The sequence below is a fragment of the Anolis carolinensis genome, chromosome 2 (assembly GCF_035594765.1).
Source record: "Anolis carolinensis isolate JA03-04 chromosome 2, rAnoCar3.1.pri, whole genome shotgun sequence".
Lineage (NCBI taxonomy): Eukaryota > Metazoa > Chordata > Lepidosauria > Squamata > Dactyloidae > Anolis > Anolis carolinensis.
Genome location: NC_085842.1, coordinates 35,843,695 through 35,867,300, shown reverse-complemented (window position 1 = coordinate 35,867,300; position 23,606 = coordinate 35,843,695). Strand labels below are relative to the sequence as shown.

At 40.7% G+C, this 23,606-nt stretch overlaps 1 protein-coding gene across 2 annotated transcripts in view; it reads left to right on the top strand.

Moving 5' to 3' along the window:
• The first annotated feature begins 8,608 nt into the window (after positions 1 to 8,608).
• The window catches only part of acox2 (acyl-CoA oxidase 2), a 38,993-nt gene continuing 23,995 nt past the window's right edge, over positions 8,609 to 23,606 (top strand). Inside the window, exons 1-4 of one of the 2 annotated variants that reach the window (XM_003217837.4) lie at positions 8,609 to 8,783; positions 12,141 to 12,319; positions 15,393 to 15,555; positions 21,724 to 21,875. In XM_003217837.4, the coding sequence (XP_003217885.1) occupies positions 12,160 to 12,319; positions 15,393 to 15,555; positions 21,724 to 21,875 (475 nt within the window). In that variant the 5' untranslated portion in view covers positions 8,609 to 8,783; positions 12,141 to 12,159. Of the gene's footprint in view, positions 8,784 to 10,749; positions 11,244 to 12,140; positions 12,320 to 15,392; positions 15,556 to 21,723; positions 21,876 to 23,606 lie in introns of those variants that run through there. The other variant, XM_016991681.2, reaches the window with a different exon arrangement.

Here is a 23,606-nt window from a genome sequence, read left to right as displayed (position 1 = left end):
AATTGGAACATAGACATTTGGCTTGTATAAATCAGATACCTATGACTGTCTTTAGAAACTTTAATTTCTTTCTCAGCATAAGGGCAGAAGAGAACGGAATGTCTTCAGATTAATTGAAAGGATGCCTGGAAGGTATTTCCAAAAACCTTCTATAATCTCCACATCAAATTGTTCATACGTATGCATCTTCTGACACTTTAAAATGCAAAGTAGATATTTAAGGATTTGGTTCAATGTGCTTGCCTTTGGTTCAATATGTCAGAAATTCAGTAGGAACATGGGCAGCACTTGTGTGTCCAACCCTGGGGGTTGGTGCTCATCTCCATTTCTAAGCCGAAGAGCCGGCGTTGCCCGTAGACACCTCCAAGGTCATGTGGTAAGTATGACTGCATGGAGCGCCATTACCTTCCTGCCTGAGTGGTACCTATTGATCTACTCACATTTGCACGTTTTCGAACTGCTTGGTTGGCAGAACCTGGGGCTAACAGTGGGAGCTCACCCCGCTCCCAAGATTCGAACCACCGACTTTTCGGTCAGCAAGTTCAGCAGCTCAGTGGTTTAACCTGCTATGCCACCAGGGGCTCCTTTTGTCTTTTACTCACTATGAATAAAATGATATTACACAGCAGTGTGCTCTTGTTTAGTCCTGAAGGGCATTAACAGAAGCATGTAAAAACAAAGGTTTGTAGATGAAGCAATACTAAGTGTGAGGTGTATGGGAGAAACAGAGGGAGGAGTATATGAAGCAATACCAGGTGTGGGAGTATCCGCTCTGATGGCGGCTGAGGGGGAAAAGGAGGGGCCCGAGACTGTTAGGAATGGTGGGAGTTGAAGTCCAAAACACCTGGAGGGTCCAAGTTTGCCCATGCCTGCTGTAGATGCACCCCTTTGTCTCCCTTTGGGAAGGCAGCCTCCATGGGGCTTCTGCTTCCAGATGGATACCAGCCAAACAACCGCACATGACAGTCAGCCTTTATTGACTTTTCTACTTAAATTTAAGTAATCATCTTTGATCTGTCTCCTTTTCTATCCCAAAATGGAGTTTACAAAACAAGGAATGTAAGTTTTCCTTTTTTAAAAAACCTTACGGGATCATTCCTGAGTTTTTTCTCCTGTTTTCTACAAGTTCATATTGCCCTGCGTTGTGCTCTGCCCATATAATGCAGTTCTAAAGTGCATTATTTGGCAATGATAGATCCAGCCTTTGATACCAAATATTCCAATGGTAGGAACCTCTCTTTCTTTTTATGCACTTTATTGGTTTTACCTAAAGATAATTTACTTTTCTAAAAAGTTATTATTATTATTATTATTATTATTATTATTATTATTATTATTATTATTAGGTAAAGGTAAAGGTTTTCCCCTGACGTTAAGTCCAGTCATGTCTGACTCTGGGGGTTTGTGATGACTCATGGGCCATGTAGTCCCGTTCCTAGTACTGTTGTGACAGATGAAGAGGAAAACTTGGGTTTCCCACCGTTTCTGCCGGATTTGGAGCCCTTGCAGCTGCAAGATGTTTGCCCACAAGAAGTCAGCCAAACAAGCCTTGAGCAGAAATCTCCCCCATTTTCTCGCCGCCTTTATTATAATCAAGATAGAAGCGCTCGGGAGGCGACTCGCAGGAGCGCCAGGATTGCTGCCAGACAATTAGATGTTTCCCTTGGGAAAGTTTAAGGAGTCCTGCATCTGGACACAGAATAGGTTTCGTTTCTTGTTCCCCAGAGAAAGTGTTCTTTGGCGGGGAAACAAGATCCTATATAGGTGTTTGCCCACAAAGGAATCCTTGCGGAGTCAATTCGTCAGCTTCGGGAGTAGATTGTGTGTGGACTACGCTACTCCAGTTTCCAGGACCTTGCTCTCGTCCCAGCCCTGCCTTGTTCCCCGGACCTCGCCACGGATTTCGCCACGGACCCTGTTCTTGTTCCTCGTTTTTGTTGCCTTGAATCAAGCCTTGTTTGCCAAGAATCTAATTTGCTCTCCAGCCTTGCATCAAGTTCCATGGACTAAAGGACCTTGTCATCTCCCCTCACTTTGCTTGGCAAAGTGTGTGTTTCGGTTATTGGATTACAACTTTGGACTTTAATATCTCATATTGGACATTGTTTCCCTGGACTATATTTGACCTTTCCTGAAAGGTCTACTTCTGAACTATATTCTACACTTATTTTTATTGACTTTATATATTTCCTTATTTTCTGAGGTCCTTAAAGCTCACATTCATAGGGCCCTTCCACACAGCCATATAACCCATAATATCAAAGCAGACAATCCACAATATCTACTTTGAACTGGTTTATCTGCCATGTAATCCAATTCAATCTGGATTTTATAGAGCTGTGCAGAAGGGGCCTTAATTAGCAAAATATCTCATCAGAATCCAACTGTTTTGTTCAGTCTTGCTGGGTTTCGTAACAGTAGTTTGGCAATAATTACTTTCTTTCTTACACCGATTTCTACCACCAAAGGGGACAGGAGTAGATACCTCTAAAATAGCAGCATTAGTCCCTAAACATGCCCCCTCCCAAATAATGAAAAAAGTGTCCAAAGGTATACTTCCACTTTCGAGAGCTTTTGCTAACTGCGGGTATAGAATACTCTGAATTCCCTACCTGTGTAAATTCAGCCTCAGGACTTATTTTAGTACCATTATTTCTTGATGTTCTGAAAACAGGGACATTGACATTAGGCCTGCGTAAATATCACTGCCTTTGTAAAGTGTCATTTCCGTTCTCACTTCATGGATAGAAGAAGCGAAAGGAATGTCTTCACATTAATTAAAAGGGCACCTGGAAGGCACAACAAGGAAACTTAATTAAAGGCTTACCTTAATCTTGACATCAAAGATTGCGTGTGTGTATGCTAAAGGAGATGTGCCCTTTGGATTTTTTAATAACAGTAGATTTTTCAGCTCTTCAGTTACATGCTACCCAAGGGGTGTTTTTTTTTTAATGTTCTGGAAGATTTTGGGGTTAGTGGGATATTTAAACTGTACTTTCATGTGACAAATGAACATCTGTATTAACTTCATTCACATCCCAAGAATATTTAACAATTTCCAGTGTAGACCTTGGCCCCTTTTAAGGTAAAGGTAAAGGTTTCCCCCTGACATTAAGTCTAGACGTGTCCGACTCTGGGGGTCTCAACAACCTCTGAGGATGCCTGCCATAGATGTAGGTGAAACATCAGGAGATAATATTTCTGGAATATGGCCATACAGCCTGGAAAACCCACAGCAACCCAGTGAATCTGACCATGAAATCCTTTGGCAACATATTTGGTTGCGTAATTCTATAATGTAGATGGCCTACACTGCCCTATATCTCAGGATCTGGTCCCAGATTACCTTTTTATCCCAGATTATCTGGCAGTGGAGACTCATATAATCCAGTTCAAAGTATCGGGTCCTGGAATATAGAGCAGTGTAGAAGGAGCCTATGTCTCCTTCTTAAATTTCCTCCCAAATCATCTTTTTCTCACCACATTTCCTTGCCTGCAGTGGGCCAGATCCAAGTCTGGGAAGGCTCAGAATGGTGATATCACATCAGGAAGCACAGTCGTAGATGCACATCTAATGCGGTTTCAACCCGGTATTGAAGAAAGTGGTTTGGCTGTGCAGAAGATTACATAGGAAATCCTGGAACCAGTTTGAAGCCCAGATGAGGCTCACACAAAACACAGAGCCCTGATGCACATTAAGAGTTTCATTTGCACACTTTTGTGGGAGTTTGTTGTCTGGCCACCACAGTTTGAGCCTAGCTTTGAACTGCATCAAACAGACAGTGTAGATGGGGGCATGGACTTGGGATCCAGGACAAAATGGATGGAGTGAAAGTAATGTCAACTGGTAACGATGAAATACTAGTTACGTGCAAGTCATCTCAATGGGCACTGAACAATCTTTCTCATCACCTACTCTTACCATTCCTTGCTGGTGATAACTAAAGGTAACTTTCTTCGTGCAAAACGTGCCAGTTTCTTTACTAAGTAACCTTTACCCCATGATGCAATATGCATTCACAAAGAATATCTCAACTGCTGAATTGGCTATCTCCTGAAAGAGAAGCCAAAGAAAATTTTACCTTTAACCTGCATCGAATAAATGCTGGTTTTTCTTGCTCACTGAATTGAATGGCCTCACCATGCCTCCTTATTCTCCAGAGACATGATACATGAAACCAAAACATGGGCAGGGCATTTTAACTACTGCTCCCAGAATCCCTTACCCACCAAACAAATCTTCATGGTGCTGTGTATCAATTACAGTCGACCCTCCACAAGTTTGGGTTTAACATTTTCAGATTTGATTAATATGGTGTGTGTGTGTGTGTGTGTGTGTGTGTATTAAAGGTAAAGATTTTCCCCTGACATTAAGACTAGTCGTGTCCAACTCTAGGGGTTGGTGCTCATCTCCATTTCTAAGCCAAAGAGCCAGCATTGTCCATAGGCGCCTACAAGATCATGTGACCGGCATGACTGCATAGAGCGCCATCACCTTCCTGCCAGAGCGGTACCTATTGATCTACTCACATTTGCATGTTTTCGAATTTCTAGGTTGGCAGAAGCTGGGGTTAACAGCAGGAGTTCACCCCGCTTCCTGGATTTGAACTGCCGATGTTTTGGTCAGCAAGTTCAGCAGCTTAGCGGTTTAACCCGCTGCGCCGCCTTCGGCTCCATGTGTATACAGTATGTGTATATATGTGTATGTATGTGTATATATTTATATATGTATATACGTGATATATATACACACACACACACACACACACACAGTATATGCAGAACATGAGCCATACACATGAGCAGAATCATGGATGGATGGATATACGAATGAGAATGATTTTGCTCATGGGTACTGACTTCTCTGTCGGTATTTTTTTCTTTGCCAGTTTAAAGCTTGTGCTGCTGGCAGTAAGCAGAATTTGATAAACACTGATATACAGAAACCGCCTTCACTGTGCTTGAACTTTGTACACTTCAGATACGAAGACACTGTACCTGAGTTCAAGTCAACACATGTCCTGCCAATAATTAACCTAGAATTGTCCACCTCCAGAATCATCAATCATATATTGCATACGCCAATCTTACATTATCGTCTAATGTAATAATCTTACATTATTGTCTAATGCAGACTAAAAAAAACAAAATGCAAAGCGCTGCATTTCTGTTACTAAACTTAATTAAATAGCATCACAATGTAATGTTTTGAACTGGCTAAACCTTTTTGCTCCAAATGTTTGAATGGGCCAGATGGAAACTTTTTGCTGCCTGTAGCAAAGGCCAAAATGTCGATGAGACAACCAGACTGGAAAAAAACTCCAAGGCTAGTTTGAATGGGAATAAGTTCTAGGAAGGGGGGGGGGGGGGAGTGTGGCAAAAGCAAGCGATCTCTGTGTATTCTTTACCTAAGCAAACACTATGAAAGTCATGAGTTCACCATAAGTCAGCCTGTGATCTGAAAGCTTGACTTTCTTAATTTTTTTAATGTTCTGTTTCTCATTTACAGCGGACAATTTGCCCTTAAGAGTCCTCACAACCTCTGAGGATGCCTGCCATAGATGTGGGCGAAACGTCAGGAGAGAATACTTCTGGAACATGGCCACACAGCCCGGAAAACACATAACAACCCTCTGCTGATATTGTCTAGAGCAGTGTTTTGCCTCCTGGGGGTTGGGACCCCTGGGGGGGGTCACAAGGGGGGTGTCAGAGGAGTCGCCAAAGACCATCAGAAAAAACATATTGCTCTTCGATTGAAGGTTAACTCCCAGCAACTACAACTCCGAAATGATAAAATTAATCCCCTTCCCCGACCCCACCAGTATTCAAATTTTGGCATATCAGGTATTTATGCCAAATCCATCATTGTTTGGGTTCACAGTGCTCTCCGGAGGTAGGTGAACTACATCTCCCCTAAATCACTGTCAATTCCTCCCAAATCCCTCCAGTATATTTTGTTGGTCATGGGGGTTCTGTGTGGGAAGTTTGGCCCAATTATATCGTTGGTGGGGTTCAAGATTCTCTTTGATTGTAGGTGAACTATAAATCCCAGCAACTACAACTCCCAAATGTCAAGGTCTATTTTACCCAAACTCCACCAGTGTTCAAATTTGAGTATATTTAATACTCATTCCAAGTTTGGTCCAGATCCATCATTATTTGAGTTCACAGTGCTCTCTGGATGTAGGTGAACTACAACTCCAAAACTTAAGGTCAATGCCTACCAAACCTTTCCAGTATTTTCTGTTTGTCATGGGAGTTCTGTGTGCCAAGTTTGGTTCAATTTCATTGTTGTTGGAGTTCGGAATGCTCTTTGATTGTAGGTTAACTGTAAATTCCAGCAACTGCAACTCTCAAATGACAAAATCAATCCCACCTCAACCCCACCAGTATTCAAATTTGGGTGTATCGAGTATTTGTGCCAAATTTGGTCCAGAAAATGAAAATACATCCTGCATATCAGATATATACTGTTACGATTCATAACAGTAGCAAAATGACAGCTATGAAATAGCAACGAAAATAATTTTATGGTTGGGGGTCACCACAACATGAAGAACTGTATTAAGGGGTCGTGGCATTAGGAAGGTTGAGAACCACTGGTCTAGAGTCACTCAATCACAGAAAATATAATCATTAGGTAGATATCATATAATCATGGATTCATTAAGACCACACTGCCACATAATCCAGTTTAATGTGGGTTTTTAACAGCTGTGTGGAAGGGGCAAAAGAATGGCAGAAATGATGCTAATTAGAGGGATATCATAGGCTGGGTCTACACTGCCATATAATCCAGTTTCTGAATCCAGATTACACTTTGTAAGAAAATTTGAATTTTTTTGTTCCTGGTTTGAAAGTATCATTTCCTGTTTAATTGTGTGATACTTACTTTGGAAGTAGTTGTTATACTCCATAAACTCCGTTTTTGTGGCTGCCACAAACTATGTTGAAGCAGCCAGGCTTTGGAGCTGCAAGGCTATTCAATGCTAATCAAGGTGGCCAGTTGCAACATTCACACTCGCCTCAGACAAGAGTTCTTTCTCCCGCTCTGGACATTTCAGAGAGATTTAAACCTCACTTGCCTAGTTTCAAACAGACCTCGACAACCTCTGAGGATGCCTGCCATAGATGTGGGCAAAATGTCAGGAGAGAATGCTTCTGGAACATGGCCTTACAGCCCAGAAAACTCACAGCAACCCTGTGTTGACTGGTTGAGACTCTCTTGACAAGATATTCATCAATAGCTCCATCGATGTTGCTTTGCCAGTATTATATTGCACTTTATTGACTCTTTTAGCTGTGGAACTACCTCTCCCCATTTTGAAATATTCTGCACTTTGGCCCAGACCCGTGTATTAGTCTCCTGTTTTTTAACATTTTATTCTGTATGTTGATTTTTATGACTGTTTTATTGATGCTGATGTTTTATTGTTGGGATATTTATTTTATTGTCTTGTTGTTGTTGTTACATTGTTGTGTTGGGCAAGGCCCCATGTAAGCCGCCCCAAGTCCCTTCGCGGAGATGGGGCGGGGTATAAGAATAAAGTTATTATTATTATTATTATTATTATTATTATTATTATTATTTTATTATGACACAGCAAACAAGATAGATATGCTGGATTTCATATCACAAAATCACAAGTCGAACACTTCCCAAGTGTCTAGGACTGTGTGATGTATTTTCGGATGATGCGAGCAGATCCCAGTAGGGTGGCCATTTGCAGTTGGCAGATCGTAATTTTGTCAATGTCTATTGTTTCCAAATGCCGGCTGAGATCTTTTGGCACGGCACCCAATGTGCCCATCACCACCGGGACCACCTGCACTGGTTTTTGCCAGAGTCTTTGAAGTTCAATCTTGAGGTCCTGATAGCGACTGAGTTTTTCCTGTTGTTTTTCATCAATGCGACTGTCACCTGGGATGGCAACATCAATGATCCAAACCTTTTTCTTTTCCACAACTGTGATGTCTGGTGTGTTGTGTTCCAGAACTTTGTCAGTCTGGATTCGGAAGTCCCACAGTATCTTTGCGTGCTCATTTTCCAATACTTTTGCAGGTTTGTGATCCCACCAGTTCTTTGCTGCTGGGAGGTGGTACTTGAGACATAAGTTCCAATGAATCATTTGGGCCACATAGTTGTGCCTCTGTTTGTAGTCTGTCTGTGCGATTTTCTTATAGCAGCTGAGGATATGATCAATGGTTTCGTCAGTTTCCTTGCACAGTCTGCATTTTGGGTCATCAGCTGATTTTTCGATTATTATTATTATTATTATTATTATATTCACTAGAGCTAAAGGTATTGCAGGATGTCCTTCCCGCAAAAACAAGTTTTCTCAGTTTAGTAAAACTTTTTTTCCATGTTTTTATGATAGAACCAATTAGGAAATAACATACATAACCGAGGAATAAAAAAATGTGTTACACTGATAATCTGGACTCTGAAACTGGATTATATGACAGTGTAGATGGGGCCATGGAATCATGGATTGGAAGAGAGCATAGGGAGCATTGAGTCCACTCTGCCACACAAAGTGCTTGGGGCGCTTGCAATCCAAAAAAATAATCTATCATTAAGAAATAACTCTTGGCAAGAGAAGGCAGGTTGTCTTTCCAGCCAGGCCTGTTTTCCAAACTCCCATTCCAGCCAGAAGAAGGCAGTGCAGCGCTTGCCCTTTTCCCTTCTTGTCCCAGAAAGAGAGGAACAGAGGAAGAAGGGAAGGCTGCAATTGCTGCTCACTTCTTCTTCCGCCCTTCTCCGGACCAGAAACTAACTCTGGGTGAGTCTCTTTCTCCTTTGCTAAAGCACAAACCCGGGTGCATGTCTCCAAGGGACTGCAGTCCTGTGTCTCCTTACTCAAGGCTGGGAGTGCATCTTCACTAAATGCAGTTTGACACCACTTGGACTGCCATGTGTTGCAGCTTGGTAAGTCACCAACACTTTGGCTACAGAGAAGGCTAAAAAAGGCTTTGTAAAACTATAACTCCCATGCCTCATAGCATGAAGTTTGGGGTTTGTAGTTTCACAAGATCTTTAGCCTTCCCTGCCAAAAAGTGCTGGTGCCTCACCAAAGTACAATTCACATTATTCCATAGTATAGTTTAGCTTTGATTATGTTTTGTATGAATTTTAACTGATTGTTTTACACCAGGGGTCTTCAAACTTTTTAAGTGGAGGGCCAGTTCATGCTCCTCAGATTGTTGAGGGGCCAAATTATCATTTGGGGAAAAAAAATGAACAAATTCCTATGCACACTGCACATGTCTTATTTATAGTGCAAAAACAACAACAACAACAACAACAACAACAACAACAACAACAACAATAATAATTTTATTCTTATACCCCGCCCCATCTCCCCAAAGGGACTCGGAGTGGCTTACATGGGGCCAAGCCCGAACAGAACAATATAAAAACAAAACTATAAACAAAATTACTATATTGAACTATACCACTATACTGTAATATTATTAGTAATATTATATGTAATATAGAATATATAATTAATATTATATGGTATTATTATTAGTGTTATATTGTATTACATTATAATATTATTATCAATATTATATGTATATACAATATATTATATTATAAAACTGAGGGCGGGGGCCAGGTAAATGACCCCGGAGGGCCGCATCCGGCCCCCGGGCCTTAGTTTGGGGACCCCTGGTGTAGATGTACCCTGAGCAACCCTGCGCTGGAGAGGTTTATGCATGGATGTAGTGCTTCGCTTAACACGCAGGATTCACTTTACTAAATGTCCCAAAAGCACCAGATCCCTTCTGATTTTGGATGTTAAGCAGGGCCAGCCCTGGTTAAGACTTGAAAGGGAGACCATCAACCAATATCAGCTGCTGTAGGCTATATTTCAGAGGGAGGAAAACCACCTCTTATTAATACGACTTGCCTGAGGAAACCCTTTGAAATTCATGGGGTTGTCGTAAGTCGTCCAATTTGGAGGCATTGCACATACACTATGAGGACGAAAAGGATTTTTCTCCTTTTCTTTTTGAACAGATTTATTTGCACAGTGTCAGAAATTGTGTTTGTTTGCATATCCTATAAATACACAAGATAGGACATGACGCTGGTGTTTTGCAAGATTGTGTGATGTTTGGGTTTCTCTGAGGACATAATTTAAAAAAACCAATGCTGATGGATTTCCAGAGCAATTGGCCAACTGAATGTGGCACCAAGTGTCAGAAAAGTCCCTTCTGGGTCACTTGTACCCAGCCTTTGTTGCAGCTCAGAAATTAAATGGCACTGGGAATGGTGATCCTTGCATGCTTGTTTTTATTATTGCATGCCCACATTTCCAAACTGTGAAGACCATCCAAATACTCACCAAAACCAATCGTAGCTTCCATGATTAATGGGATCTAGTGCCTTTGTGTCATTAAGGCCTTTCAGTTCTCTATTTTGTTGTGTCTTCAAGTTATTTTCTAAGCTATGTGGTGTTCCTAAGGCAAACGTTTCACAGGGTTTTCTTGGCAATATTTATGCATAGTGGGATTGCCATTGCTTTCCTTGTGGCTGAGAGAGTTGTGACTTATCCAAGGTCACTCAGTGAGTTTTCTCGGCTCAGCAGGGATTTGAAACCTGGCTACTTTTACAAGAGTGTTCTGAACAGCATCTGTACAGACTTTGATCCAAGACTTTGATCAAGAATTTTGCTAGCCTTGCATACAGGGTGGCTTATATTCATGCTCCTTCTGTGTTGTTATGTTGAACTTCCATAGTAGGCTTGTGGAATTTGGCTGGAGGGTGATCCGTTTTTAGTATTTTGAATTTTATTGGGAACCCAGATACATTTTCAGGAGCCTCCCGAAAAACGGCTAATATGAATATCTGTTTTCGGCTAGGTAGCTGAAAGATCTGGGAAGATCTGGCCAGTTGGCAGCAATGGGGAACTTTCAAGGCTCCCTTTTCTGTTCCTGGGATCCTTTCCTTTCCTCCTTTCAAGAGAATCTGGGTTTGAGCAACAGGGTTAAGGAGAAACCCTTCCTGGGACCATTTCCTTTCTTCTTTTCAAGGGAGTCTGGGTTTCAGCAACGGGGTTAAAGAAGCATGCGAGCTGTACTCCCAAATAGAAGGGAAGAAGCCATGCCCGGCAGCCACGTGGGCCGTTTTGGGCGAAAAAAACGTGGTGACTGAGTCCTTGTCGTTACAGCCATCCGAACAAGCTGGATTGGACAAAGGGAACCAATCAACTCGAATCCATACACGAGCCTATTGCGTAGAGTCTTGTTTCTATTATTTCCCTTAACTGTCCCCTTTCATGCTTTCTGTTCTATGAGACTGAGCCGTGGTGGTTAAAGTGGCGTCCAGCTGCATTAGTTCTACAGTGTAGCTCCACCTTGAGTTGAGATGAAACCAAAAGAAATCTTTAGGCTTCTGCGACAGCCACATATTGGTCTCTAGCGCATGAACAGTCAACACCAAATTCATGAGTGTCAGGGCTTCTTAAACCTTTTATGCCCAAGCGATGTTTTCATGACCCCAGGGTTATATAGGTATATAAATAAGTATAGGAATCAAACATTTATTGAACATAATTATTATCTTGTACGCTGAACTCAATCGACAGACCCAGTTTTTTGAACTGAACACGCCTACCTGTATTTTATAATGTGTTTTATGAATACTGATGTAAGTTAATAATAATTTTAACTGGTTTATATTGCACTGTATAATTTTTATATAAGTGTTTTATTGTAAGCCGCCCTGAGTCCCCTGTTGGGTGAGAAGGGCGGGATATAAATATTGTAATAAATAAATAAATAAATAAACTTTTGTAAGATTTTTGGCTAAACAAGCTGATTTTCTTTTTTATGACGTACAACTGAAACATTTCCTGCAGGGTCGAGTATAAAAACTACACGTTGGTGCTAACAGATTTGTGTAAATCTAGTGTTCAGAAACTTTTTACTGTTGTGACCCCAACACTGAACTAAGAGGACTTCATTTGGGGTTGGGACGCATCGTTTAAGAAGTAGCAATGAGAGTGATTAAACTTAAGTTCTAAAAGAAGGTTAGATCCTACAGAATATGTGTTTGAAAGTTTTTTTAGATGGATTTTGTCGAGCAGAGAATCAGAAGACACTCAGATAACCATTTGCTGTTGTCTCTTCAGTGATCGCTCAAACTTCAAAATGAAAAAACGGAGTCTAAGTCAAATTTCCCCAAATTCCATCATGAAAGATGTGAACCCTGACCTAGACATAGAAAGACAAAATCCCTCTTTCGATGTAGAGCGACTTACCAATATACTTGATGGAGGTGCTGAGAAAACCCAGATCCGACGGACAGTTGGTGAGTAAACTGCTTTGATGGAGCCCATGGCTCATCATAATCCAACTTAAAATACTGGTGGGGTTTGATGGGGACTAATAGCCCTGCCAGATCTGGGGCTGATAGGAGCTGCAGCCCATTAGCAGTACGATTTTACAAATACAGTAGAGTCTCACTTATCCAACGTTCTGGATTATCCAACACATTTTTGTAGTCAATGTTTTCAATATATCATGATATTTTGGTGCTAAATTCGTAAATACAGTAATTACTACATAGCATTGATGTGTATTGAACTACTTTTTCTGTCAAATTTGTTGTATAACATGATGTTTTGGTGCTTAATTTGTAAAACCATAACCTAATTTGATGTTTAATAGGCTTTTCCTTAATCTCGCCTTATTATCCAACATATTCGCTTATCCAACGTTCTGCTGGCGTGTTTATGTTGGATAAGTGAGACTCTACTGTAGTACCATTATATTTTCTAGTGGAACCATTCATTAAATCAAAAAGCAAACAATGAGTATTTCTGATAAGTAGCATTTCAAAATGCCTAATCCAGTTAACACCAAATATATACTCTACTTGTTAAATAAATATGACAAGGTTATGTGACTTGCTTACCTTCTCACAAGCTCAGATTTTCTCTATTTCTTTGCTATTACATTTGAATGTCTTTGTGTTTGAAGTACAAAGTGGGAGGGAAAATGCTAAGTGCGGGAGGCTACCAAAGCTGTCTTTAGACTTTAGAATACAATAGAATAACTGTATTGTCATTGCACATCCTACAACAAAATTAAATGCCACCCCAATCACATTATATATGTAGAATTACTAAACAAAGCACCCATCCTTCCACATTCTGTTTGACAACCCCTAATGCCACATCTGTGTGAAACCATAGAGTTCAATATAATCACAGCTCTGGAATAAAAGCTATCTCTCAGCCTATTTGTTCTTGTTTTTAATCACTCTATACCATCTGCCAGATGATAATTTAAAAAAGGAATATCCAGGGTGGGATAGACCCTTAAGGATATTTTGAGCTTTCTTAAGGCAACAGGAATTATACAGTACTTCCAAAGAGAGCAACCAATAATTATCTGGGCAGTAGTGGTAACCCTCTGGAGTACCTTCCTATCTGGCACTGTGCAATTGGCAAAACATATGCAGATGCAGTAGGTTAGGACACTCTCTATAGCACAGTGGTAGAAAGTCACCAGCAGTATTTCATTCAATTGTTGTTTCGTTAAAAGTCTCTGATAATGCAATCTCTGCTGGGCCCTCTTAACCAGTGCCACAATATGTTAGGTCCTCCTTAACAAATAGCACCCAGGGACTTAAAACTGGCCACTCGCTCCACTTGGTCTCCATTTATGACCAAGGGCTGGATTTCTGATCTATTCCTTCTGTAATCTACTATAAACTCCTTGGTTTTATTGATGTTAAGAACCACATTATTGTCCCTGCACCACAAGAACAGTCGATCCACCTCATCTCGGTAGGCAGACTCACCCCCTTCAGTGATAAGCCCCATCACTGTGGTATCATCTGCAAATTTAATAATATTACTTTGGTAAATGAGGGTGCAATCATATGTGTAAAGAGTATAAAGCAGAGGACTCAATACACAGAACTATGTTGTCCCAGTGTTGAGAATAAGAGCTGAAGAGATATGATTATTTAATCTAACCCTCTTGGACATCCAGACAAGAAGTCTATAATCCAAAAACAGATTGAATATGAAAGTCCAAGATCCATAAGTTTGGACACCAGTCTATGTAGAAGGATTGTGTTAAATGCAGAACTAAAGTCTGCAAAAAACATCCTCACATAGTTCCCTCATCGTTCCAGGTGGGTCAGAACAGTTTGGAGCATGATGGCTATGGCATCCTCTGTAGATCTGTTAGTTCTATATGCAAACCAATGTTTATCAAATATATATGGAAGGCAAGAAATGATATGCCCACTGACCAGTTTTTCAAGGCACTTCATGATGATGGAAGTAAGGGGCACTGGTTTAGAATCCTGAAAATTATCAGTAGGGAACTTATTAGGTAATGGAACAATGATGAAAGCCTTCAAACAAGATGGAATAATGGACTGAGATAAAGACTGATTTAAAATCACAGTAAATACATCAGCCAACTGATCAGCACAATCTTTAAGCACCCGGCCAGAAATGCCATTTGGTCTAGCGGCCTTCCTAGGATTCTCAGCCCTCAAAACATGCCTTACCTCATGTTCCTCCATGGTGAGGTGGGAGCTTCAATCAGCTAATGGCTGTATTTCAGCAACCTCTGGTGGACTTGCTTCAAAGCAGACGAAAAAGTGATTCAGCTCATCTACCAATGAAGTATCCCCATCCACAGAAATGTCATTGTTTAATTTACAATTAGTAATTTATCGAATCCCCTGCCACACCTACCTCCCCTTGGTACTATGAAAATGATCCTTAACCTTCCTCTTATAATTCATCTTGGCTTGCCAAGACTCTTGAGACGTACTCTAGCAGCACTATATTTTACTTCATCAACACACCTGAAAGCATTATTTCTGTCATGGAAAGGTCACTGGACTTCCCTAGGCATCCAGGGTCCTGGTTAGAAAAAAATACTGTGCAGTATTTGATGCAGCTCAGAACAGCTGCAGTATGTTCTTCCACATCTGGGTGATAAAAAATGTCTCAGAATAGAATTCAAAAAGTTATTGTTTAAAGACTGACTCCAGCCCCTCCTACAGCTGAATAAAAATCCACATTATCTTCTTTGAACTGGAATCTATGGCAGTGTGGGCTCAGAAAAAACATTTGTAGGTTTCCCATATTGTGGGATTTTCTACCATGATATTCTGGGATATAGGTCTGTGTGGACGGGCCCTCCCTAACTGTGGTCCAAAAAGTAATATTTCCAGGCACTGAGTAAAAGGCAGAAAGAAATCCCTGCCGTGATTTCCAAAATGTCAAGGGGTATAGAAACTGTGCAAACAAATTTGCAAACCTTTGCTTTTTTCTGTAAACCTCTTAGTGAATGTCAATGGGCTATTTGTGTGCTGTAGCCGGTTCAAATAAATGTTTATTTATTCCCAACAGAGACATGGATCCAGAATGACCCAGAACTTAGCAGGGAAAATCAATACTTTCAGAGCCAGAATGAACGATATGAAGAGGGCATCAGGAAGTCATTGTACCTTGCCAAAAAGATGGATGAAATGGGATGGGTTGAAGGTGGGCCTCATCGGGACTACTGTTCTAGGTAAGTTGAAACATTTCTAATGGGAAGCTGTGCTTACCTGTTCTAGCAAGAGTAAGGAAGGGTATTATGGTTCTAAAGATTAACAAATGCATTATTTTAAAACCTTATGCTATACAATGTATGAGTTAGCCTTCAAAGTGCCTGAAACTAAAAGTTTTTTTTCAACCAACAACAAATTGTACTGTTTGTCTTGAAGCACTGTTTTTCAGATGGATTGAGGTGACCTATTAGAACAGAAGTCCTCCAAGGGTGTAGCTACACTCTAGAATGAATGTAGTTTGACATCACTTTCACCCCAACAATGTGATGCGGCTGCTAAAAAAGCCAACGGGATTCTGGCCTGCATCAATAGGTGAATAGCGTCTAGATCCAGGGAAGTCCTGCTCCCCCTCTATTCTGCCTTGGTCAGACCACACCTGGAATACTGTGTCCAATTTTGGGCACCACAGTTGAAGGGAGATGTTGACAGGCTGGAAAGCATCCAGAGGAGGGCGACTAAAATGATTAAGGGTCTGGAGAACAAGCCCTATGAGGAGCGGCTTAAAGAGCTGGGCATGTTTAGCCTGCAGAAGAGAAGGCTGAGAGGAGACATGATAGCCATGTACAAATACGTGAAGGGAAGTCATAGGGAGGAGGGAGCAAGCTTGTTTTCTGCTGCCCTGCAGCCTAGACACGGAACAATGGCTTCAAGCTACAGGAAAGGAGATTCCATCTGAACATCAGGAAGAACTTCCTGACTGTGAGAGCTGTTCGACAGTGGAACTCTCTCCCCCGGGCCGTGGTGGAGGCTCCTTCTTTGGAGACTTTTAAGCAGAGGCTGGATGGCCATCTGTCGGGGGTGCTTTGAATGCGATTTCCTGCTTCTTAGCAGGGGGTTGGACTGGATGGCCCATGAGGTCTCTTCCAACTCTACTATTCTATGATTCTATGACTGCCCTGGTTCAGTGCTTTGGAATCATGGGAATTGTAGTTTTACAAGGTCTTCAGCGTTCTCTGCTGAATATTGCTGGTGCATCTCCCATGATTCCATAGCATTGAGCTATGGCAATGAAAGTGTCGAACTGTATTAATTCTACAATGTGGACGCACCCCAAGGAGAAGACCTGAACTCCAAGCGGGTATGGGATATATTGCAGTGGTAGATCTGGAACCAGTAGGTTTTCTGAAAAATAAGGCATATGTATTTACTCCACAAACCTCATACAATAGTTTGGCCTTGTTACTTCACTAACAGTACAGTATTAATCCTAGTATCTGCAATGGACATGTTCCAAGACCACCCTATGAATACCTGAAACCATGGATAATAGTAAACCTTATATTTTGATATGGGTTGGAAGTATACTATAGTTAGCACCCAAAAACCTAGAGAAGCCCATTAACCCTTGGGGGTGGAGGAAGCATGAGTAAGTGAAACTGTGAATACTAAATTTGTGAAGAAGGGGATAATACTGTACTGACATTTAAAATCACAGGGGAAGAAGAAGTATGACTAAGCTAAAAGAAGATTTCGAGGTATTTTAACCCCATATCTACTTGTATACACTTTGCTTAGACCTCCATGTGTAAACATGTACAGCAAAGCTTTACAGATTGTGTTGCAACATGTTAGTGTGCCAGCTGCAATAACTCAGCTGCAGTAAGCAATAAATCATATACTTAAAATAATATACAAATGAAAAGTTTTCATGAGATACGTTGTGTGCCCACACATTTTGTTACTGCATTGTATGTATATGTTTGCATCCCTTATAGGTGTTTGGTTAACTACTGGTTTGGTAGTGAAACTGTGATAGTGAAACTGAATTACTGTGTCATGAAATAATGCATGTCTAAAAAGTGTGCCACCAACATGAAATGTTTGGAATATTCTGATATGCAGGATTACATTGTGTAGCTCCAGCTGTAAACACACATCAAAACAAGGATGGGCAGCAGGTGGCCTTTCAGAGGTTTTTGGACCACAGTTCTCATGATCCCACATGTTTATCAAGTCAAACAAGTACTGGGGGGGAAAATTAAGTAGGTATGTAAGTTGAGGGAAATGCTGGTTTTAATCAGAGCAGACAGTGATAACAATATGTACCGTAAGTCATATTTCGAAATGCTGTCCTTGATTTGTGGATTACCTAACTAATGTTACTGCGGGCAGCATCATAAAAAAGAAAAACAAGTGTCTCTTAAATATACTAAAAGTCAGCATGGGTTTCTCAAAAACAAGCGATGCCAGCCAGACAGGTTTTTGAACCTTACCACCCAAGGTCCTAAAAACAGGTTCTGGATTTGCAAACTGGTCATGCTGAGAGTTGGATCACAGCAAGATAACCACCTTTCTTATTACACCAATTTTTCTGTGAAGACATTTAACTGAAACTTTTTTTCAAGTTCCTGCAGCAGTTGAATGTAACACCTTCCAACCCATGCATTGCTCCTTTTTTGTCCATGTCCCCGTATTTATTATCATTCTGGAAGATTTTTCACTAATCCAAGTGTTTATTTTTATCCTGCCTTTTTCCCAATATAGAGACTCAATGCAGCTAAGAACAAATTCACAATTTTGTGAGACTGCAGCTTGTTCTTTGTGAAAGTTCTCAGTTGCACAGTTAATTACTTTCTCCCTTTTCCAGGTGTGCAAACATGGTCCCTACAAACATTAAAAATATTTTAAATATACATTTTGCAATTTCAAGCCATTTCCCATTTTGTTATTCTTCAAGAAGGAAATGTACTCCTGACTGCCAAACCTTTTTCTGGGCTACAAGGTCATGTATGAGCTCGAACATTTGCAAAATGAACATAGAAAATTTTCCAAAGAATAAGGACATGATTAATCAAGAACTGAAATCCCTATGAATTAACTGCAAAACTGCACAGTTACTTGAATTAAAAAATTACGTAAATGGAGTGAATGTGAAAGTTATGGCTTACAGGTTTCCTGTTGCACCCCAAGGCAGCGTGAGCACTGGAAACTAGACAGAGACCAATAATCATATAATATCTTTATTAAATCAAATATAAATTCAGGAATGCATAAGTGGAAAGGATGAGTGGGAAATAGTCCTTTGTGAAAAGGTATGAATAAGTCCAAAAATATGAAGAGAAATGTCCAATATAATTGTCCAAAGTCCAAAAACTGAAACACGCTGAAACTGTTGGAAAGTTTGAATGGGGAACAAGGAAACAAGGCTGAATAACAAGGTCCAAAGTCACTAGGAAGTCGTGGATATCAAGGCAGGAACGAGACGAAGCCAAGATCAAACTTGATTCAGGAACAAAGCAAGAAAGAGGATTTACTCTGGTTGTACTCGGGAGTCACGGCTCGGCTTAGCCGCCAGGAACAGGAAACTTGGCTGGGTAAACACCAGGAGCTAGAGTCGGTGAACTGTTCTTAGATATTTGCTACGTTGACACCGCAAAGTGTTTGCAGTGCAAGACACTTTTATGGAACGAAGATCAGATCCCAACAAAGGGAAACCAAACTCCCCAAAGGTTCCCAAGGGAATCTTCTTATCCACAATCCCCTCGCAATGCCAAGCAGTTACTCCTTCGAAGCCCTTGTTTTTCTGATCTCTGGCGATGGAGAAACTCCCTTCGGTTGAAGGGCACATTCTCTGGGGAACTCTGGACATCTGGTTCAGGCATGGGAGTAACATCTCCAGTATCTCTCCCAATTAAAGAAGCATCTGAACTATCAACAGCCGGCAGCTGTAACTGAAAGGAGCTCTGCGGACTAGGCAAAAGGTCAGAATAAGCTTCATCCTGGTCAAAGTTCATTTCTGAATCAGGTTCAGAAACCAAAGGTGGCTGGGGTATGACATTTCCTCTGGCTGCTTGCAGTTGAAAATGATGGCCACAACATGCCTATAATCACACATCATTGTTCCCAAACTTGCTGCAGAAACACTTTTGACTTATTCCACCAGGTCAACATACTTTGGAAGTGTTTTCTGCTGAATATAAATGGGAGCTCTCCATTCGTTAAAAGGCTTGATCATGAGTTGAAGACTGCTTTGAGATGATTTGACAGCAACCTTGTGCATCCTAATGTGCGTTACAAGCCTTGTGCAATAATCTCCTTAATTTCTCTCTAAACTACAATCTTATTATATGAAGGAAATGCTGTGGATGTAGCACACCTTGATTTCCATGAGGCATTTGACAAAGTCCCCCATAATATTCTTAAAAACAAACTACTAAAACATGGGCTAGATCAGGGCTCCTTAAACCTTTCCTCTTGTGACCCCTTTTTCCACCTGAGAAATTATTACGAGACCCCGTGTATATAAGTACAAGCAGTCACCAAGTTACGGACAAGATAGGTTCTGTAGGTTTATTCTTAGGTTGAATTTGTACATAAGTCGGAACATTTTTTTCAGCGTAAGTAACTCCAGCATCTCTTTAGAACATTTCACCTCATTTTCTGTCCCTGTGAAAATCTGACTTGCTGTGGAAACAAGGATTGGTGATACCGCTTCAGTGAAGACTCCTTTTCCTCATGATAACTCTTTCGGGGGGGAATTTCCCTTCTGAGGGATAGATTTCTCTCACTTCTTGTTGTCTCACCCTGTTTTTTTTAGTTATGACATTTATTGATAATAAAAAATAAATAAACTTTATTTGAGTACCGTTCTATCTCCCCAAAGGGACTCAAGGTGGTTTCCACCATAGGTAAAACATTCAATTATCAAAACAAGAACATACAACACAACCATAATAAAACATCAACACCGTTATTATTTAACACAACCTATTCATTTAAAATTTACCCTAAGGTTAGACTAGTGCAACATTGTATTGGGCCGGGAGGCGGGTAATGTACAAATAGGGTCCTAGCCAAGAGCCAGGGTAGGAACTGGAACTAATCATTTTCAAAGACCTGCTGGAACCATCAGGTTTTCAGCTCCCTGCAGAAAGAGGATATTGACGGGGCTAGCCTTATTTTATTTATTTATTTTATTTACAGTATTTATATTCCGCCCTTCTCACCTCGAAGGGGACTCAGGGGGGATCACATTATACACACATAGGGCAAACATTCAATGCCCATAAACACATCAAACAGAAACCGAGACAGACAGACGCAGAGGCAATTTAACCTTCTTCTGAGGGGATGTTCGATTCTGGCCACAGAGGGGAGCAGCTGCTTCATCATCCACTCTGACGGCTTTTCCTCATTCCAGGTCGTAAATTAGTTAAACTTGCCTCCCCACTTTTTTTTATAAGTGGTACCTTATTTCCTACTTGATAGATGCAACTATCTTTCGGGTTGCTAGGTCAGCAACGAGAAGGGACTATTTTTTATTTTTAATTGACAGGTGCTCACCCCGCCACGGGCTGGCCTCGACTCATGACCTCATGGTCAGAGTGATTTATTGCAGCTGCTCAACAGCCTGAGCCACAGCCCTCCCCTCTCTTTGGGGAAGGCATTCCAAAGGCTGATAACAAATCTGCATTTGAAAGGCTTGCTAAACAGGCTGATTTCCCTGTTTTCGGAGCACAGCTCGGACATCTTCTGCATAGTTCACTGGAAACACTGCAGGTTGTTGCTAACAGATTTGTGTAAATTGATGATATTCAGGGCTGTAAACAAGGAGGTGGTTTAGGGGTTCAACCCCCCCCCCTCCCAAATTTTGTCAGGTTTAAAAAAAACTGGTTTCCTCATGAATTTTAACTGATTAACCAAATCCCCATGAGTGTCCACTGAAGTTTATCGATGGAGCCTGATTTCTAAATTATTTTGAGTTATGGAACTACTCATCGTGATTCACTAAAAAAGCTTCAACACCCACCCACCCACCCCACCCCACCCCACCCAAAAAATTGCTGGCTTTGGCCTTGGTGATATTACTATTGCCAGTTTTTTTCATGAACCCAACACTGAGCTAAGGGCATTCCATTTGGGGTCAGGAACTAGAGTTTAAGAAGCAGTGAGCTAGGCAGTGCTGTATCTCTAACCATTCAACCAAAGGTGCTTACCAATGGCTCCTCTTCATTCTGGAGAGAGAAAGAGAGCACTTCTATGAGTGGTCTCCTCCCTGCTTTCCTTTTGCTGGCAGGCAAAGACTTTCCTTTTCTTCCTCTTCCTGCCTTAAAACAGCCCTCTCTGACACTTGAATCCATTTTCACCTCAGTGTCTGGAACATAACTGTACTGTATATCTTTTTGCAGAAGTCTTAGTAGTGATTTGGCATTTAACGTGCACCAAGTCTTTGTGAAGAGCATTTTGGGTTTGGGCACGGATGAACAGATTGCCAAGTGGGTCCCTTTAGCGCAAAAGTTTTACATCGCAGGAACCTATGCCCAAACTGAATTGGGACATGGTAAGTTTTCTGTGCTGTCGCTCTACATATCCATGAAGCTAGGTATTTGCATTTACATGTTACAGTAGAGTCTTGCTTATCCAACATAAACGAGCCGGCAGAACAACGGATAAGCAGAAATGTTGGATTATAAGGAGGGATTAAGGAAAAGCCTATTAAACACCAAATTACGTTATGATTTTACAAATTAAGCACCAAAACATCATGTTTTACAACAAATTGTCAGAAAAAGCAGTTCAATATATGGTAACGTCATGTAGTAGTTACTGTATTTACGAATTTAGCACCAAAACATCGCAATGTATTGAAAACATTGACTACAAAAATATTGACTACTAAAAGCTAGACTGCGTTGGATAATACAGAACGTTGGACAAGCGAAGGTTGGATAAATGTACCTATGTTGGCGTATTTTATTGTGTATTATTGTGCTTGGTCCCCGTGTGAACCGCCCTGAATCCCTTCGGGGAGATGGGGCGAAATACAAGAATAAAATTATTATTATTATTATTATTATTATTATTATTATTATTATTATTATTATTTTATTGTATGACACAGCAAACAAGATAGACATGCTGGATTTCATATCACAAAATCACAAGTCGAACACTTCCCAAGCGTTTAGGACTGTGTGATGTATTTTCGGATGATGCGTGCAGATCCCAGTAGGGTGGCTTTTTGCAGTTGGTAGATCGTAATTTTGTCAATGCCTATTGTTTCCAAATGCCAGCTGAGATCTTTTGGCATGGCACCCAGTGTGCCCATCACCACCGGGACCACTTGCACTGGTTTATTATTATTATTATTATTATTATTATTAATCTCTTTTTTAGCAAAAAAAAAAAAAAGGAGGAGTGTATGTATGAGGGTGCGTACAAAGATCTAAAGTAATTAGTTATTTATAAGTACAGTAGTTTATAAGTAATTCTCAGTAACTAAGGTATAATTGTTGCATTGCAGTAGAATGATAACTTCATGCAAGATAATTTTACTATTTTTGTGATGCTGCTGCAACTTTATTTTATAGTCAAGAGGTATGTCCTCAGTAATATTAGAGGAAGACTATCCCATGCTTCAAGCACTGGCTCATGCTGAGCCTTGTGCTATTATAACAAGTGGCAAGTAAATTAAAGCAACTGTTTTCATTCCTTTTGAGAACTCGACAACATTGTGAAAAATACATACACCTCCATCATTGGCCCAGTCTTGGCCCCTTCTATACTGCCCGATAATCTAGATTATCAAAGCAGATAATCCAGTACCTACTCTGAACAAGATTATATGAGACTACACAGCCATATCATCTGGTTCAAAGCATATAATCTGGATTTTATGTGGCAATGTAGATCCATCCTGAGCCTACAATATAATCCAGTAGATTCATCCCGAGTCTACACTGCCATATAATCCACTGTAGAAGGAGCCTAGGGCCCCTTCTACACTGCCATATAAAAGCCAGATTATCTGCTTTGAACTGGATTATATGGCTGTGTAGACTCATATAATCCAGTTTAAAGCAGACAATCTGGATTATCTGATTTGATAATCTGGATTATATGGCAGTGTAGATCCAGCCTATGCCTGGCGATACAGGTCAGATCTCAGCCCTATTTTTTTTTAAAGTGAGTGTTAGTGATAAAGATCTAAGAAGACAAGTTCAAACATACTAATTGACTGCTGTGCTGTGAGTTCTCCAGGCTGTATGGCCATGTTCTAGAAGCATTCTCT